General features: G+C 55.2%; 1 protein-coding gene and 1 long non-coding RNA gene across 2 annotated transcripts; one reads left to right on the top strand and one right to left on the bottom strand.

Moving 5' to 3' along the window:
• Positions 1 to 22: 22 nt before the first annotated feature.
• Positions 23 to 13,451, top strand: RBPMS (RNA binding protein, mRNA processing factor). The gene is made up of 9 exons (XM_054633531.2): positions 23 to 173; positions 5,957 to 6,034; positions 6,235 to 6,273; positions 6,382 to 6,444; positions 7,162 to 7,312; positions 7,920 to 8,050; positions 9,762 to 9,831; positions 11,111 to 11,216; positions 11,812 to 13,451. Exons 1-7 carry the CDS (start codon positions 111 to 113, stop codon positions 9,822 to 9,824), a joined length of 588 nt encoding a protein of 195 aa, XP_054489506.1. The 5' UTR covers positions 23 to 110; the 3' UTR covers positions 9,825 to 9,831; positions 11,111 to 11,216; positions 11,812 to 13,451.
• Positions 492 to 7,840, bottom strand: LOC143693925 (uncharacterized). Its single transcript, XR_013181971.1, has 6 exons — positions 7,746 to 7,840; positions 6,637 to 6,743; positions 6,264 to 6,412; positions 4,980 to 5,077; positions 4,468 to 4,564; positions 492 to 3,117 (listed from the first exon to the last, which is right to left on the bottom strand). It is a non-coding gene; the product is annotated as an uncharacterized LOC143693925 (long non-coding RNA).
• Positions 13,452 to 18,772: the final 5,321 nt, after the last annotated feature.

Genomic DNA, 18,772 nt, shown 5'->3' with positions numbered 1-18,772 from the left:
GGCCGCGCCGCCCCGCCCCGGCCCCCCCGCCGCCGCCGGGATCAGCCCCCAGCACCGCCCGCCCGGACGCGGCTGCCGCCGGCGGGACGAGGAGCCTGGCCGGTCGCACCATGAGCAGCGTCCCCGCCGACAGGGAGGGCGGCCCCGCCGACACCAGCCTGCCCGAGGAGGAGGTACCGGGGGGACACACACACCGGGGATTTGGGGCGGAGGGGCTTCCCCCTCCCCACCCGCGGTTCCCGGGAGCTGCGCTCCGCGGGTGCCCACGCACCCCCGCGGGATGGGGGATCCGCGCCGCGGGGCTCCCGCCGGCTCCCGGTACCCGGAGCTGCTGCGGGGGGGACAGGGACGAGGGGCGGGAACGCATCCCCGCACCCCGGGACGCTTCTATTCTCCGCCCGCATCTCCCTGGGGCTCGCCGCAAGCGCCCCTCCGCCTCGCCGGAGGGAACCACGCGAGACACGGATCGCCCCGCGGGGCGTGGGGAATAAACCAGGCTCCCTACGGTCCCGCTGCCGGTGCCTAGTGCTGCCGGTGCCCGTGGGTACCGTGCATCCAGCGGCCGCGCATCTCTTTCCCACGGTTCTCACCCCAAAAATGTCCGAAACGCTCCCATCCCCTCGGGAGAACAACTCCACACCCCGCCACGGTGAGAGCTGGTTTTCTTAATTCCAGCCGCAAAGTTCCTGGTTTTGCCCGTGACCTTGAGATGGGAATTTGGACTTTGTGAGGGTGAGAGCGGGAAGATTCCGATCTGAGATCGCCTCCTCCTCCTCCTTAGCCTCCACCCGGCTGGGCTGCTCCAGCAGCTCCCTGCTGAGCTCCCTGCTTGGTGGCCAACGCTGGGATCAATCACCTCAGCTCCACTGCCCGCTGCCGCCTGCCTTCATTTGCTTAATTCCGGAGGTGGCTCTGGCTTCAAACTTCCCAAAGTTTCCTAAAAAACGGGGAGTTCTTTCTCCTGGGGGCCTTGCGGGCTGTGTGGGAGATGATGCTGCGGCTCTGTTGGGCATGGCAGAGGGTGTCACCTATGGAGGCCTGTTGCCTTTTCCAAAAGCATGGAACCGTGCACCGGGCAAAACCAGGGCAGCCCTCACTCCGCTCCCGCCAGATCCGGAGGGCCCGGGGCTGGCTGGTGCACTGCTGATCCTTGGGGACCCCCTGACCCGGTGATGTCGGACATGGGGAGCACCCAGAGGGGACGGCTGGGAGGTGCTGGGGACACACGAGGTGGGCGATGCCCGCTCCTGCCTGCCAGCCGCACTGCTCCGGTGCCAAGCAGGTATTTTCCCTGCAGGACTTGTTCCAGCCCAGGCTGGAGGAGCCGGTACTATCTTATTTGCTCAAGCGCAGGGAAAGGGTTGTCCAGCTACTGTGCCTCACCTCCCCCCTCCCAGCGCTTGCCTTCCAGCCTCCTGTTCCCTCAGAAGAGGAGAGGGAGAGGTCACTCAGGGTGCTGCCTGGTGGGAAAAGCTTCCACTTCATGCCCGCTCCTCCCTGGCACCCCGGGTGGCTTCCCCGTCACTCTCGTGCCCCCCCGCCCCCCCGTGCAGGGGAGCTGTGGGCCAGGGGCTTCCCCACGGAGGAGTCGGAACAATTTGGGAAGGCGGTCACGTCACTTTGGCCGGGCGAGAACGGCATGTGAAAGGCTCGGCGGAGGCCTTATTTGGTAGCAGAGTGGCTGTGGAGAGCCCGGCTCGTGGCCCTCGTCCCCATCCCATGCCAGATCCCTCACCCCGGGGGAGCCGTGCCATGGGGAGAGGACCCCAGGGATGCTTCCCAGGGGGAATGTGCCCAGCGCGTGGATAAAATCTGCCCCCCTGTTGCATCCCCCCGTGCTCCTGCTCCCTTTCCTCCTTAAGCGTGGGGTCCGCTTTAAGGAGGGTTTGGGAGCAAGCTCCAGGCGGGACAGGGACGAGTGTGACCCGCGCCTGATCCCGCCGCTCCTCCGCTCTGTTGCAATCCCCCATCTGCTCCCTTGGCTGCTCACTGCCTTTTCCTCTGCCGCTTCCTCGTTCCAGCCCCGGCAGCTCTGGACTCGCTTTTCCCCAAGGGCTGTTCCTCTGCTCCCGTCCTTCACCGGACGTGAGAGAACCGCGATTTTCCAGCAAAGTGGCTCCGGGTGGCGAGGCCGGAGATGTGTGCCGCTCCTCCCGCATCCCCCGGGCGGAGGAGCCGGCATCCCTCGGCCTCAGCCTTGTTTATGTCGGGGAGTTTTGCGGGCTCAAGGCATGCGTACACACAGCCCGGCAATCTAAACCCAGCCGAGGAAGACGCTCCATTAGCCAAGAGACTATTTATGCCAGGACTAATCCCGGCGGGGCGGGAGCGCACCCCGCAGCCGCGGGGGAGGCGGCACCCCGCTTTGCCGGGAATGGGAGGGGAAGCCCTGCCGGCCCGGCTGCACGGCTCGATGGCAGCCCCGTGGCATCGCCCTCCCGCTGCCGCCGGATCCGGTGCCTCCCCGGCGGCGGGCAGTCAGGCGGATCATCGGCTGGTGGAGCATTAAAGCGAGCCCCGCTGCAAGGGGCGCACGCACGGACGGAAGGACGAGGGATGGGAGCTGGGCTGAAGGAGGCGATTAAATGCCTCGTGGATGAATCACCCGGGCGCCTCCCGCCTCCCCACGGCCTGTTAACGTTTACCGGGGCTGGTTTGGACAGGGCAGGGCAGGACAGGGGACCAGGACAGTGCTGGGATCCCTCTGGGACCCCTCTGGGCACTGCTTTGTGATGGGCATCCAAGCCAAGCAAATGCCCCCCTGGTGCCTCCTTACCTGCAGGAGACAAACCTGGCTTGTGGCTTCATGTGAGGAAGAGGAGGAGGAGGGCTGCTGGTGCTCCATCACAGACCTCTCCATGCTGGGGTCATCCTTGATCCATGTTCTGGAGACCCCAGTCACCTCCTGGCCCAGATCATTGCCTCTCCTTGCATGTCCTCAGCCCTAACCTCCACAGATCCTTTCCAGCATCCCTTAAACTGACCCAAGATGAGATGCAGGATTTCAGGGACAACAGACTGGGATGTGGGATGCAAAGGTGAAAGGGGACAGGCCAGACATGGGATGGAGATGATTTCCAAGGAAGAGGAGAGTAGTAGAGATGAAGAGCAGACTTCCTGCAGGAAAAACAAAAAGCCAGGAGGGGACATATCAGGAGGGAGGCAACATAGGTAGGATCCAGCAGCCCTGGGAAATTTGGGAGCTGTGGGGTGCAGCGGCAGGAGCAGAGGAGTACTGTGGAAAGGGACTTGGAGCAGTCCCATAGCTGCCATCCCCATGGAAGGAAGTCGAGGTGGTCACCTTTGAGCTTCTCCTGTAGCAAACATTGGCACTGCTGACTTTTAAAAAATCTTTGGTTTCACCCCAAATTTCAGGAAAAAGGAGAGATGGAGAAATGCTCCACCAAACAGAAACTGAAAGATGTTCATACAGCAGAACTGAAACAGCTCAGGCTGTCCAAAAATACGGTGGGGTTTAAGCTGGGGGAATCCCATGCTCCAGTGCCCTTTAATCCTTGCTGGAGAGCTGTCAGTCTGGCCCTGTCCCATGACATCCTTGGGAGCAGATGCCGTGCCTGATCCACCTCTCTGAAGGAGAAATTCTTCCCTGTGGAAGAACAGATACGTGCCTGCTGCCTGGCCATTTCTCTGATAAGGCTTTTTTTTTTTTTTTTTTTTTTTTTTCAGGGAAGGATTTTGCCCTAGGAGTGTTTCTGTTAGAGGATGGGGACTGAGTCCCTGGGATTTCAGCACAAAAAACCCTGGATTACCTCCCTGTGGGCCAAAGCTCCCCTTCCATTTAAGGGCAGGAGAAATATTTCTGTCTAGAATCTTTCCCTTGGCAAAAGGGTATCTGTGCAGCCTGCTGGGATTGTCCCCAAGGATGCTCCCTTGCTCTGCCATCCCACCTGCTCGTTACCCAGCAAGAGATGCTGTTCATGTAGGACCTACTCCAACATCCCTGGGGCTGGGTGCATTTGTGGGGTGCAGATGGGGAGCACCCAGGAGCTCGTACCCGTCCCCTGCCCTGGGCCCCAAAAACCCTTTTGGGGCTGGAATCCAGCTGGGGGATCCTTTAGAGCCCTCCTCCCTCTCGCCAGTGTATAATTTTACAGATTCAAACTTGGCCGACCCGCATTTGAACTTGCAAAGAAAACAAAGTCATTAGAGAAGAGAAGCCCTTCCTCTGTGGGGCTGAATTTTGGAGGGCTCCTTGGGATCTTTCATCTCTGTCTCTCTCCCATGTGGCTTTGGGGACAAATGGTCTGGCAGGCTTGGGCATGCACGGTTTGGATATCAGGGATGCAAACTGGCAGCGGGTTCCCCACTCCCTCTCACTGGTCCCTGGTGTTTCCTGAAGCTCCCCAGGGAGAGGAGAGGCAGGAAGCCAGGGATGGCTCCAGGGATGGCTCCAGGGATGGGGGAGACAGGGGACACCCTGCAGGGATGCTCAGGATGTAAACCCACCTGGGAGGGTGCATGTGTCTGGAGAGCCGATTCCCTGAGATTCCCTGAACAGCAACTGTGTTCAGGAGGACCTGTGTGAAAGCCAGTATTTTTCACCCTAGGAAAGGAAAAGGTTGTTTTCTTTAGGTTGAATTTCATGGACATAAGGGGAGATTCTCCAGGTGAATCCCTCTCTAGCCCCTGCCAGGAGAAACTGGGGCAATGTCTCCACTGGGGGATGGGGCAGCACTGAACACTGTGGGATGCTCCATCACTCCGTGGTCCCAGCAGACAAACAGAAAGCTGGCAGGGGTCCCCTGAGGAGCTCTGGGGGATGGTCCCAATAGAGGGGACAGGCTAGTAACCCTGGCTCAGGAAGGGGTGAGGACACCCATTCTCTGCTGATCTCATCCAGCCTGGATGCTGGTACCCGCAGGGATGATGATGATGGTGATGGTGATGATAATGCTGGCACCCAGGGTGGGTATCACCGGGGCTATTGACACAAGAGCTGTGTGCAAACAGCTGAGTACCTTTTGTTATTTAATAGATATAGGTCAGCCAGAGGTTTTGTTCCCCAAAGCAGGAATGTTTGCTGCTCCCAGGCTGGGAGATGGGGGAGATAGCTTATCTGCAAGAGAAAGAAGTAATGTCAGCAAAAGAGTAGGCCTGGCCTGGCTGTTTCTGGCTGTTTCCCATGTCTCTTTCCCAGGGAATGGGGCAGGCAGAGTGCTTGGCCAAAAAAATTAAATAAAATACATGGAGGTTTTCCCCTTCTACAGCCCAAAGTGTTAGGATGAGATTTTGGGGATGAGGAGAGGAACAGCAGGTTCAGTTCCCCACACTGCTCTCCTGGTTACAAGCTGGTTGTAAAGCAAAACCATCCCAGCACAGGGTTTGCCCATCCTGGAGGAGCCCCACATCCCCCCTCAGGGTGGTGGGAGCAGAATTTCTGCCAAACATCCCAGCTTTGAGGATGCTGCACCACGATAAACATTAGATCCACCCAAAAAGGGTTAAAATCCCTTAAAAGGTGACTTTTACAAACCAGGCACAAGCTGTTTAAATCCAGCCCCCTCTAAACCAGGGCTTTTCCTCCAGGAGGAAGAGCTGGTGTTTGCTTCTCCCAGTCCTTAATGAGCTGCTGCAATTAAACTGAGACAATAGGCATTGTCCAGGATCTGCTGGGGATGATGGGAGAAATCCTGTTTGCCAGACCGGCGTAGGAAGGTGCTGGGATTCTGTGAGCTTTTTAACCTGGAAAGGACTGCTGGGGTGAGGACAGGTCCCTGCTACCTTTCCATGGTGCCTTAGCAGCTTCCTCCATGGCCACATGAAGGATGAGGCCACCCCTCCCAAAAATTCAGCATCACTCAAGCGTGATGCAAAACCAGCACATTGGCTTAAGGCTTTTGTCTGCTCCCCTGTCCCTCTGGCTACAGGGAGCATGGTGTATCCCCAAGTTAGGGACAAGAGAGGGTCCCCAGGAACCTCCTTTCTTCTTTTCCAGGTGAGGACACTCTTTGTCAGTGGGTTGCCTCTGGACATCAAGCCCCGGGAACTTTACCTGCTCTTCAGACCCTTTAAGGTATCACACTGGGGAGGGAAAGGGGGGGCTGAAAGCATGGGGTTGGCCTCTGCCCCAGCCCCATGGCCCCAAACCACTTGGGAACCCATCATCCCACCATCTGGGAACCCACTGAAGTCTAATTCAGTCAGTTTATTCAGTTATTAGTATTTAATTGTGGGGATCTCCACCAAAAACCCTTTTTAATCCTTTCCTTGCAGGGGTACGAAGGGTCACTCATCAAACTCACCTCCAAGCAGGTAGGAGCTGCTCCACATGGTGTAACCATCCCACCATTCCCTGGGGTTAGGGGCTCTCCTCTGTGCTCCCCAGGAACCTGACTGATGGCTCCTGTCCTTCCTCCACAGCCCGTGGGCTTCGTCAGCTTCGACAGCCGCTCTGAGGCGGAGGCAGCCAAGAACGCGCTGAACGTGAGTGTGCCTGGCTCAGCCACTCCATTGCTACATTTTCCCCTTGTTTCCCTGTCCCCAGAGACTCTCTGAATTCCTCCATCCCTAGGATGTGCACCTCCCATGCCAGCCAGCCCCATGGCATCCCAATCCCTCCAGACAATCTTGTTTCTCAGCTGCATCCTCCCTCCTGGGGAGCTGCGTCACTCTCACCTTTCTCAGGGCCATCCAGGAAGGCTTAAACACTCAGGACTTGAGCCTTAGATGCAAGTGAGTAAGAGTATTCCCTGTTTATTCAGCAGGAAAAATCCCAGCTAAGCCTGCAAAAGAAAAAAACAAATTTCACTTTCTTTTAGCAACTTGTGAAGTTACCTGAAAATAATCACAGGCAGAACTGTGTGGAGCTGGTTCTCCAATTCCTCCCCAGCTCTCCCTGAGTTTCGGTTCAGGGTTGCTTTTTTCTTCTCTTCATTTTCAACGTAAAACTTTTTTTTTTTTGGCTCCACTAATCCCTCTGGATAAGAGCTCAGCCTTGGGGGATGCTGACTGCCAAATATGGTGCCGATGCTAAAGATGCCGGAGGAATGTGAGCCGCCTCGGGGCCCGGCAAATTAGCTCATTTCAGGGCTGCAAGTTGAAAAAAACCCATAAATAACGGGGAGTTATTTTTGCTGCGGGGCCGGCACGCGGCGGTGCTCACCCACCCACTGCGCCTCCTTCCCTCCCTCCCTTCCGCAGGGCATCCGCTTCGACCCCGAGATCCCCCAGACGCTGCGGCTGGAGTTTGCCAAGGCCAACACCAAGATGGCCAAGAACAAGCTGGTGGGCACCCCAAATCCCAGCACCCCTCTCCCCACTGCTGTACCTCAGTTCATCACCCGGGAGCCCTGTGAGTACCCCCTGCACTGCCAGCAGGGCTTGGGCTGGCAGGCACCAGGGATATTGGAACTGGAAGGAGGGGGGACATCATGAGGGGGTGGCCAAGGGGAATACCAGGTCCCACTGGGAGAGTTGGTGCCTGCTTGCTGCGCGGTGGCACCTGCTGGGGTTTCCCAAAGGAGAGGACCTGGCACAGGTGAGAGCCAGCAGGGTGAGGTCTCAGGAGAGGCCTTGGCAATGCCCTGCTGTGAGCGCTCCATGCCCGTTGCCACTTCTGGAAGAGCTTCTCTCGTGCAGACTCCAGCTCCTCATCCTGCTGTTGTACACAGGCATGAGCTGCACACTCTCCTCTGCTGAATCCCTGGTTTTACTAAACCTCTTGGAGACAAGGAGCCCAGCCCCAGCTCCCTGAGTGACACCCCCAGCCCCATAGCATTGCTCACCTTGTGTTATCCCAGTGGGAGAATGCTGTGTTAGCTTTGTGAGCCAGCTCTCAGTGGTAGCATCTCACAGTTTTCCAGGGGCAGCTCTGCTCCTGCATCAAGGGGAGAAGGAAGGATGCAGCGAGGGTCACAGCCCTCTGGTCACCATTAACTCTCCCTCTTCTTCTCTTGCAGATGAGCTCACAGTGCCTGCACTTTACCCCAGTAGCCCTGAAGTGTGGGGGCCGTACCCTCTGTACCCAGCGGAATTAGCACCTGCTCTACCTCCTCCTGCTTTCACCTACCCCGCTTCGCTGCACGCCCAGGTAATTCCAACCATCCACCTCCACTGCTCACCCTCCCTCCTGCCCTGGCCCCCCTTCCCCTCGGTGCTCACTGCACCACTAACTCTGCCCGGCTCACAGGCACTCACTCCTCGCTCCCTGAGAGTTAGGGAAGGCTCCCAAATGGAGCAGAACGCTGGCAGGGGTCCTGTCTTTCCCCAGACTCCTCTCTCTGCCTTCCTACTTTCGCTGGTACCTATGGTGGGGCAGGTGGTGAGGGAGGAGGGAGGGCTGGGGATGCCCAGGGTCTGGACCATGCCCATCACTCCTGGCACTGAACCATCCGGCTGCCAGTGTGAGGGGGGTTCCAGAACCCCTGGCTGCCCCTGCAGCATGGCTGGGATGCTCTTCATGGATGTGCTGCTCATGGGGTGTGAAGGCAAGCAGCTCTCACGGGGAGGAGAAGGAAGTGAAGCACAAATGGAGGGTCCATCTTTTATTGACGAGGAGCTGCCTCGTCACAAGCGCTTTCTGCTGGCTGCTGCTGGCCCCCGATGGCAGCATGGGCTGTTAAAAATTAACCATCCGCCTGGGAGAGGAGCGAGGGAAAGAGGAGGAGAGGTGGAAATGGTGGAGGAAGAGGATTTCTTTGCAGTGCCAGCCTTGCATCATCATGGGGATACTGGCAAAGGACCCCTGCCACAAGGGGGAAAGGGCAGCTACCTCCTCAGCATCCATGCTGGGCAGCACCCTGGCTTTTGCTCCTTGCTGCCAGCTCCAGCTCAGTGATGAACAGGAGGTAACAAGCACATGGAAATAGACTTGCCAGATAAACTGCATCCAAAAGGCTTTTGGCCTTGGCCCACCAGGATTGAGCCAGGTTATCCAGAGCCACCATCACTGAGAGCTGGAGCAGCCAGGGGCTGGTTTGAGCAGAAGGGTGAGGAAAATTGCTCAGTGTGCAAACCATGTGCAGCCTTTGGATGAAACTCCAGCTTTCTGGGCCCTGCTGTTCATAGGAAGAGCGTTGGTAAATATTATTGCAGCTACGTACTTGCCTTGTCAAATAACTGCTAACAGGCAGCACCTGCCCTGCTCAGGGAAGCGCACAGCCAAAGGAACAGGCATACAGAAGCTCTGAGGGTCCCTTGGGAAAACCCAGGCTGAGACCTAATGTTAGACAGAAGCAATATTACCTGATGTGAAATATCAGCCTGCTGGGGAGGGTGCTGGCGGCACCTTCCCATCCTCCCGTGCAGCTGCTGGGGTTGTGGCTCTACTGGGTGGGGGCTGGAGACTGGTGCCACCATCCAAACTGGAGCTGCCTCGCTGGATCCTGCAGACAGTAGCGGGACCGGGAACTGTAGGATGGACGGTGGAGCTGGCTTGGAGTTTTCTGGCAGAGTACTGAGTGCCTGCATATCAAATTTTGGCATCTGATGTTTTCCACCCTGTTTCAAGTGGGCTTTGCAGGAGCTGAGAAGAATGAGCTCACTCCTGCTCAGTAGGACCATGGTGCTGCTGTCCCAGCTCCATCCTGCTGGAAGCAGCCATGCCAGGGGCTGTGCTCAGCCTCAGTGTTACTGTTGGAATTGGAGCTGGGATGGCTGTACTGCTGTTCCAACCTCCCTCCGCCCTGTGCCTGGGAAAAGCCGGGAAAAGCCAGGAAAAGGGAGCCCAGCCACAGCCTGATGTTGCCAGGGTGGGCAGCCAGCCCCTCCCTCTCACCTTGTGTCCCCCCTTGCCTTGGCAGATGCGCTGGCTCCCTCCCTCCGAGGCTGGTTCTCAGGGCTGGAAGTCCCGTCAGTTCTGCTGAATGCCGGGTGAGTGCCGCTGTCCCATCCTCCTGGGCCACCTGGGGACCACCTCTGCCCTGAGCTTCCCAATGTGACTCTCAGGCTCTCCAGCAGCTCAGGGTGGGTGGCCACTTTTCAGCAGACACCCCAAGTCCAATTGCCCTCCTTGTCCCCAGAAAGGGATGTCTGTGCCACCATTCACTTTCCCACATGTCCTGGGGCAGGAGGGAAAGGCACCATGCCAGAGGCGGGTGTTGTGATGGAAAAGGCAGCCCTGACACCATCACCTCATTAAACCTTAAGGAAAGTTATCCAGGTAGCCTGGGGTGGTGGGGGTGCCAAAACAAGAAGCACAGCCTTACCAAGCACCCAGCTGCCCGGCAGGAGGGAGGGATGATCCCATTCCATCTGGGACCTCTTTGGATGGAAAAAGCCTTGCAAGATACGCTCTGCAAATAACTTCGGCCTTTGTGGATAAATAAACAAAGGGGACTCACATAGAAGAGGGAAAAGAGCCTTGGTGGACACTGAGCACTGCTTGCCCTGCAATCCCAGCCTGCCTGGACCACCCTAGCCAGGAACAATCCCTGCTGGGAAGCCTCCAGCTTCCACACCCGCCTGTGGAGAAATGCCAGTGGATCCAAAGCTCTGGCATCAGCTGCCCATGCTCACATGTGACTGCTCTGCCCATCTGCCTGGCATCTGCAGCCCTGGAGGTCACTCAGCTGGGAGGCCACAAGGCCCAGCCCTGGCTGCAGCCGGCCTCAGACTTGGATCCATAAAGAATTCACTGGCTATTTTAGGCCCAGCAGATAAAAATAGGGAGTAGCGAGGCTTTGGGAACCAATGGTTCTTCCAAAATATGCAACATGCCAATGTTTCCAGATAAAATGTGAGCAGAGACACTTTTGGGAAGGGGAGATGAGCAAATCCCTTGAAACAGGTCCACCAGCCCAAGAGCCACAGTGGGTGGTGATGGAGGGTCAGGGATCTCCTGTTTCCCTTCCAGGCTGCTCCAGCTGGGAAGGGCACAGAAGGTTTGGCTGAGGGCCTGGCTCTCCTGCCTGCATCTGTCTGGATTTGCTGCCTGGAGCCCATCATGGCAGGGCTAATCCCACGCTAATTCCAAGTTAGGTTGGAAAAGACACCTGAGACCACCAAGTGCTACCTTTGCCCCAATAAACTGCAAGCTGTCCCCTTGGGAAGTGCCAGCTGTGGGTCCCTGTGAAATCACCCCTGCCCACAGCACACTGACCCTCAGTCCCCAGTTCCAGCATCCCTCACTCTCTGCCGTGTCCTCCCACAGGTCTCAGGTGTGTGATGGTGGCCTACAGTCAGTCTTGTGGGTATTAATGGAGTCTTCCAAGGTGGCTACTGGGTTGGTGTGCTCTCCACAGGACCTCAGTGTGCTGGTAAGGATGCCACCCTGCAGGCTAGGCTGCTTCGGGAAGGGGGCAGAGGAGTGAGGAAGTCAACACAATGTCCCTGAGGAACAGGCCCTGAGGTTGGCAGGGCCCTGGGGCTGCTCCAGCTACTGCCCTGCAGAGTCATGGCTCTGCCATTCCCCTGCATGGCTGTTATCTGGGGTGAGAGTTTCTACAGCCAAGGAATGCCTCTCATTACCCTGCTAATCTCATCTCCCTCCTTGCTTCCTGCCTTGGATCAACAGAGACCTGAATTCCTCTTAACTGCAAAACTCACACTTAACTCCCGGCTTCCCACTTCCAGCCCCAGGGACTGCAGCCAGCAGGAGGAACAAAGTGGGATCAGCGGGGTTCTTTGTGCCAGGGATGCTACAGTCTCTCCCTGCAGGCAGGTCCCACCTTGCCCTTTCCCTGCTAAACAACTGTCCTTAGAGCAAGGTCCTGACACAAAATTTCCAAAACAAGCCTCCCTCTCCCCCCTACCTTGCTTCCTTCCTTCCACAAAGGAAGAGAGATTAACCACAGCCCTTTTTCCTCCATCACAGCTGCTCTTTTTTTTTAACACCTCTCTTTGTTGTTTCAGGCTTGAAAAAAACCTCACACACAAGTTTGGATTCCTCCAAGACTTTCCCACAGCCTCTATCACACATCTGCTCTCCTAGAAGAAAAAAGAAAAACATACCTAGTAATAATATTTTCCTCTTTTACACTGTATATTTGTAAGGAAGAGTGTGTTACTCCCGAAAGCATGGTTTGACAGGCATTGTTGTAGTGTTTGAAAAGCCTTTTCAAATGGAACCATAGGAAAGCAGACTACAAAAAAAGAAAAAAAAAAAAGAAAAAAGAAAGTAAAAGGAAAAAAAGCAAAACAAGAACAAATATTTTTGTACCAAAGCTCCTCAAGAGGACAATCTTATACCAGGTCGGACCACAGGCTTTGCGCTTGACTTTTGAGGTGTGTAAAGCAGAGTCTTATTATCCCCTGGCCCTGGCAGCTGCATGTGGAAGGCACGATGTTCAAAAGCGTGAGGATGTCGACACACACGATGCGGGTTTGCAGGAACTGTGCTCCCCTGGCACAGGAACTGTGCTCTGGCTGTGTTGGCAAGGCGACTGCAGACACTAAAGTATTACTGTTCTCTTCCCAGTTGCACCAAATGACCAGCAGGCAGGACAACCAGGAACTTCCTTCCCGTGTTTTTTTTACCTTGGGGCTGTGTTCATAGCTGCTGTGCAAAGCTTCCATGGGGTACAACAACTCGGATCAGGGATGGGCAGGCAGCCCACACGTGTAGCAAGGTGACAATTTGCCTCCTCCTCCTCCTGCTACCATGACTGCTCCAAGCTGTTACAGGCAACATAATCTGCTGTATGAAAAAATATACCAACAAATCCTTGGTTTGCCAGCTCCCTCCAGGTTGGACATGAGTCCTGAGGGGCTCCCGTTATCCGGAAGCACTGGCCTGGCCTGGCCTGTGGTTTGAGTGCCAATTTTACGCTGCTCCAGCTGCTCCCTGCGTGGCATTCCCATGTTTCCATGTGCAAAGATGAGAAGGGAGGCTGTCAACATCCTTTACAGAGATAGAGTACCAGCAGAGAGACTGCTTGACATACTAGTTCTCCTTCTCCTTGCTCTAGGAGGAATTTGGAAAAAGAAGAGAGCAAACTGACCCAAAAGCTCTATCAGTTTCCGTTTCTTGCAAAGGGAGGTGCAGAACTTCTCCTTCCATTGCGTTTCCCCCATCTCTATTCCAGCTGCAGGGAACACTGAGCTCAGCTGCTGCCCAGGCCTCACTGTAGCTGGTTTTTCCTGTGGCCTTGTTAAACATCATCACCTTTCCTTTCTCCTTCCTCTTGTCCTGTGGGTGGGCTACAATAAGATGGCTGAGATTCTCGCCGTCGGGGTAGGACAGGGGGAGGAAAAAATGGGGTCACCAGTTTCACCATCAGAAACTGTCCCGTTGGGGTCTTCTGTAAAAAATGGGCTGATAAAAGTGATGTGAGAAGAAATCAAATCCAAGACAAACCTCAGAGCGGCTCCAAAAGGAACGATACCAGCGTTCCCAAGCGACGGATTAACTCTTTTAGCAAACTATTTCCTGTACTTTGTCTCGTGGAGAGGAGAGAAGCTTCCATATTGTCTACTCTGCTTTTGGAAATATGTTTAAAGGTACTTTTCTATTGTAATTTTTTAAAAATAAAACCGGTGATTATTATAAGTTACGTGCAGAGCGTCGCTGTGTGCTGTGTATCCGGCTGGGAACAGGGAGAAGGATCCCAGCACACCCCTCAGGGCCTTGGCAAACATCAGCCTCTTTCCTCCCTCGGGAGCAGCTGAAAGCACTGTAAGGCTCCTGGGTGATTTTTCAGGGTAGATGCCATTGTCCTGTTTGGCTCTCTTGGATCTCTAGGAAAGCTCCATAATCCAGGCTGGAAGGATCAGCAGGCTTTAAAGAAATGACTCCAAGTTTACAAAGATGTTATCGGTTAGTTTTAAACCTACTAATCTTGGCACAGAGCACAGGAGCTGGGATGCAATTTTCCATGAGCTCAGCCTCGGCTGAGGCAAACGTAACCTAGAGACCAAGGGCCAGATTAGCTGTGTATTTTTTTTAACACGCTGGGAATTTTGAAAAACTCCAGTTTGTAAGCCCAACCTAGAAATTCCTCCTCCTTTCTTTGCTCTGCTCCCACCCTGACAAATGTGACCAGCATCCCCAGGAGCTTCAGCCAACACACCAGGCTTCAAAAACAAAGTGCCAGGAGCAAGCTCCAGCTTAGCAAAAGCAGCCTGGCAAACGGGGTGTAAAGGACAGGATTAAAAAAGCTACAAGCTCCAGGGTGGAAGGAAGAGGCATGGCAGTTATTTGAAACCCCTGGCTGGCAGGGATGAGTTAAACCCTTAATGTTGGATGTTAATCCCGCTGTGGCCACCGAGAGTCACAGCTTTCACAGCTTTCCTTCCGAGCTGCATCCAGTGGAGAGGTCTGTTGGCAGGCACGGGGGAGGAAGGGAAGGGAGCCACAACACTGCTGCTCAGCCCAAGAGCTGCTCTGAGCAGCAGCAACTGGCCAAAACCTCTGTCCCAGGCACCACTTTGAGAGACACACAGATGTTTTTGGGAGCGGATTCAGCAGCAAACATCCTGCAGCTAAGAGAGCCATGAAACATGCACACATCCTGGACTTCGCCTGGGCATTGCATCTGCTCCCAGATCTGCCCTGCGAAAGGAAGTGGGGCCTTGCCCAAAATATTTAACCTCTTGAACCATTTTTATTTTTCTGATTTCCCCCAAAAGCCAGCCTGTTTTTGTCTCTGTGCTGATGAGCATTGCCCTCATCAGCAAGGGGCGGGAGCAGGCTGCTGCTCGCCTGGCGTCCCCTTTGCCCGCGGTGACCTTTCCCCCTGCGGCCGGCCGGGGGAACATTCCTTCCCTGTGACCACTGGGGCACTTACAGGAAGGCCCAAGCTGCTGGCTGACGCTGGAGAATTGCAAAACGGGATCAGGGACTCCCATGCCAGAGCTGCCATCCGATACCAGGGAAATGTCCTGGGGGATATGAACAGGCAGAGCTGGAAAAACCAAAGCAAGATTTTGCACTCTCATTGTTTCCGTTTTCCCAAGTCTGTTTGTTCCCATCCCCCTAGCATAAGGCTAAGATCAGGGAGGGGGGATGCAGGCAGCTCCTTCCTGTGCATCCCTGCACAGGGGCTGGCTGACCAGTAGCTGGCTGGAAGCAGCTGCAAAGGCAGGGAATGGCTTGGCAGGGCCTAGAGAGAAAACACAGCGATGATTCCTCACGTCAGATGGACACAAGTGAACAGCAGAGAAATGGGAACAAGGTGGGAGAGGGAGAGCCACATCTCAGAGGATTTGGGTGGATGGTGAAGCAGCAGCAGAAGGGACAGGGGTCCTGCCACTGGAATGGAGATGCACTAGCCAGGCCAGGGAGAGCAAAGGGCAGACAGAGCTGGCGCCGAGGCCAGCAGCACCCGCAGCCCGGATGAGGCAGGGAGGAGGAGCAAGCCCAGCACCCCTCCTGGGAGAGGGGGAGAAGGAATAACAAGGCTGGGAGAGGAGAGATGTGAGAGCATCAGGGCTTGGCCAGGCAGCTTTAAAGGCTGAGACACAGGCTGTGAGGGAAGCCACTGGCTGAGAGCAATGAGATGGGTGGTTTTGTGAGGATAGCTGGAGCCTGGCACAGCACTCAGCATGGATTTGTTCCCCGATTCCTGAAGGGGAAACTGAGAGGTGTCACCCTGCAAAGGCCACTGCACTGCCTGAGAGCTGCCAGGCAAGGCTCTGTTCTCCCTGCCAGCACAAAAAGGAGGACATTCCAACCCAGGGGCATGAGCTGGGTGCTGCAGATGTGATCTGCCCCGACAGCCAGGCTCCAGCCTACACCTGAACACCGCTACCTGCCTCACTCAGGGTACAAACCAAGATGACAGGGGGACTTAAAAAAGCAAAGCTGAGAAATACCATTAGCAGGTCCCTGAAATGCTGTCTCTAAAATACTGGGAAGTCAACCATTAGCAGAGTCTGGACTCCATCTCTGCAGTCTCCATAATTAATAACCAGCTCAGGAGGGAATAGAGAACACAACCAAACTGATGGAGGCAGGAAGAAATCATACAAGTACTTCAGGCCTTGGATGCAAGCCCAGAAGTGCAGGTATATAGTCAAAAAATTAACTTAATGGCAGGACAAGCTCCTGCCTTAACCATCCTTTTCCCCTGCTGTGCTTGTACTCTGCACAATGTCCAACCCACGAGGCTGGAGCTGTTCGACACGTGAATCCCAGCCACAGAAGCACTGATGGGTTTTCAGAGTCATGGCTGTTTTTCCTGGGCTGTTGAGTAACACAGAGGCCACTGCAAGCCAAAGCAGCAGAAAGCAAGGTGGGGGAAACAAAACCTGCTCTTACAGCATGCCAGGAGGCACCAAAGGAACCAGGGCTCAGAGCCACAGGGGGTACAAGGGGCTGCAGAAGGTCTCTGATCCAACCTCCCTCTCACAACAGGACTGTTGCCACCAAGAGACCTGGGCAGCCTGGTCTTGTCTGGGCAATGCTTGAACCCTCCATGGATGGAGACATCTCCCCACCAGATGTTTTCCTCCTAATATCCAAGACAAACTTCCCACATTCCCCTATTATGTCATCTGCCATAGCTGCCAAAAGCATTTGACCACATCATCCTTCTTACTGCCCTTCACATTGCTGTACCTTGTGATCAGATACACCCTCAGCCACCTGCTCAACACATTCAGCAGTCCCAGCTCCCCATAACTCCTCCCAGGCCCTCTGCCCCCAGCCCTGACCAGCCTGGGAGCTCCAACCAGCATCTCTGGGGATGGAGGGGTGACTCAATAGAGGGGAAGGCCTAAACTGGACACAGTGCCCAGATGGGAGCTCCCTGGTGCTGAGCAGAGAGCCAACTGCTTCCCTTGCTCTACTGGCCCTTGCTGGAGCAGCGAAGGCTGCAGTCACCTCATTTGGGAAGGGCACAGCTACAGCTGTGCAATGCCAGGGAGCCCTGCTGTATCCAGGCAAGCCCTCTCTTCTGGGGACATGCCAATCTTCCTGATCTGCATGGCAGGGATGTGTCCAGAGAGCCTGAGCAGAGCTAACAACACTGACATGGTCAGAACACACCCACAGAGCCAAAGGACAGACCTGAGGAACAGTGCCAGAGCAGACCTTCCCTCCCCTGGGAAGAGATAAAATCCCAGAGCACCTCCTTTGCCATATCCCTGACCTTGCCAGCAGAAGGAAGCCAGCACCAGCAGGCTGAGATCGAACCTCTCCTCTCCCTGATGGCTGCCAGTGGTTAGCCTTGCCATTTTAAACCAGCCAGCACCGAGCACTGGCTCTCCTGGCCATCCTTCCCCCAGAAGCAGGAGCTGCCAGAGGCCCCCGAGGCAGTAACACACAAAGGAATTTGGGCCCGGTACATTAGCAACGACCTGAAAGTGAGCAACAAAGCTGGAAATAATGAGATGTCAGCACCACGGCTGCTTCTGGTAATCTGCAAAGGCAGCCCCTCCCCATGAGCAGGTATAGGAAACGCAGCTCTCCCTGGTGGCCCGGCACCACCCGCCCGTGCTCATCGGAAGTGACAGCCCTGGCTGGCTGCAGCCACGTGCAGGGCCTCCCGACCCTTCCCAGGGCTCCCTGGCCTCGCTCTCCTCCACTCCCTAAAAGCCTGGAGTGATCATGATGAATTATAGATGAGCTCTCGTACACATCACCTCATGTCAGTTTTCTCATTCAACCATACGCCACCCTGCTGCTTGCCATCCCCTTCCAGAATGATCTTCATAAGGGAGGAGGAGGAGGTGGAATAACTCTGCAGTCAGAGCAACTTTTAGGAGAGAAGTTAGTCAGTAGAGATCTATGTGACACACCTGGGCTACTCAATTTGTCTCTTAAAAAAGGAAAACTCTGTTGGGATCAACCCACCAAATCCTGGAGCTGAGGGAACACAATGTCCTTGCTGGACAGGAGCCTCAGGAGAGTGGAAGAGGCAGGGACAGGTATAGAGAGCATTGAGATGGGTTTGCCAAAGAACCTTCCTGAAATGCACGAGACCAAGGTGCCTCCCACAACCCACTTCCATCTGAAATACTCTGTTCCATGTTCTCAGCCCAAGTGCCCTCGTCCTCCTGGTTTGCAGCAGATGCTTCCAGGGAAGGAGGAGAAAAGCAGGATAATGGCCCAGGGCTGCCAGGACAGGACAGCACATGATGCCTCTCAGCAGCCCTCTGCAATGCCAGCCTGAGGGAAGAAGGGTTTTGCCAAAGTAAGCAAGCTGAGGGCATGGTGGTTTTGGCCACTGGGAGAGTCATTCTGCCACACACAGAACACAAGAGAACATGCTGGAGGAATATGAAGGAGGTTTAAGTTTTTAACAGCTCAACTTCAGCAAAAAGCCTGATCAGGATATAATGCTGTGATGAGATTGAAGTGGACTGCAATAGTACTAAAATGGTTTCAGCAAACAGACTCATGCTCATATAGTCTGAGATGTTTTCTAGTTCCACCATCTGATTTTTAAGAAGTCTTGGGAAAAAAAAGGAACACCGGGAGCATCTTTGGGAAACAAAATCCAGCTCCTGAAGTCTACAGAAAAGAGAGAGCTCATGTTTCTCTTCTTTTTGACAGGCTTAGAAAATTTGGTCTAGTCACCGTGGAGAAGAGGAGGTTGGATGGAGACTCCACAGCCCCTTCCAGCATCTGGAGGGCCACAGAGGGAAGGAAGCCAGAGAGGGACCCTTTATCAGGGACTGTAGTGACAGGACAAGGGAGAATGGGTACAAACTGAAAGAGGGGAAATTTAGCTTAGATATATGGAAGCAAGACTTCCCTGTGAGGGTGCTGTGGCCCTGGCACATATTACCCAGAGCTGTGGTTGCCCCACCCCTGGAAGTGTCTAAGGCTGGCTTGGAGTGGGTTTGGAGCAACCTGGTCCAGTGGAAGGTGTCCCTGCCCATGGCAGGGGTTGGAATGGGATGAATGGGATGGGGTTTAAGGTCCCTTCCA

The sequence above is a fragment of the Agelaius phoeniceus genome, chromosome 4 (assembly GCF_051311805.1).
Source record: "Agelaius phoeniceus isolate bAgePho1 chromosome 4, bAgePho1.hap1, whole genome shotgun sequence".
In the NCBI taxonomy this organism is placed as follows: Eukaryota; Metazoa; Chordata; class Aves; order Passeriformes; family Icteridae; genus Agelaius; species Agelaius phoeniceus.
This window is presented reverse-complemented; position numbering and strand designations above follow the sequence as displayed.

Coding starts and splice junctions, on each gene's coding strand:
- RBPMS (XM_054633531.2), top strand. CDS start 111: ATGAGCAGCGTCCCCGCCGACAGGGAGGGCGGCCCCGCCGACACCAGC. Junction 174..5,956: donor CCAGCCTGCCCGAGGAGGAG/GTACCGGGGGGA, acceptor CTTCTTTTCCAG/GTGAGGACACTCTTTGTCAG. Junction 6,445..7,161: donor CAGCCAAGAACGCGCTGAAC/GTGAGTGTGCCT, acceptor TCCCTTCCGCAG/GGCATCCGCTTCGACCCCGA.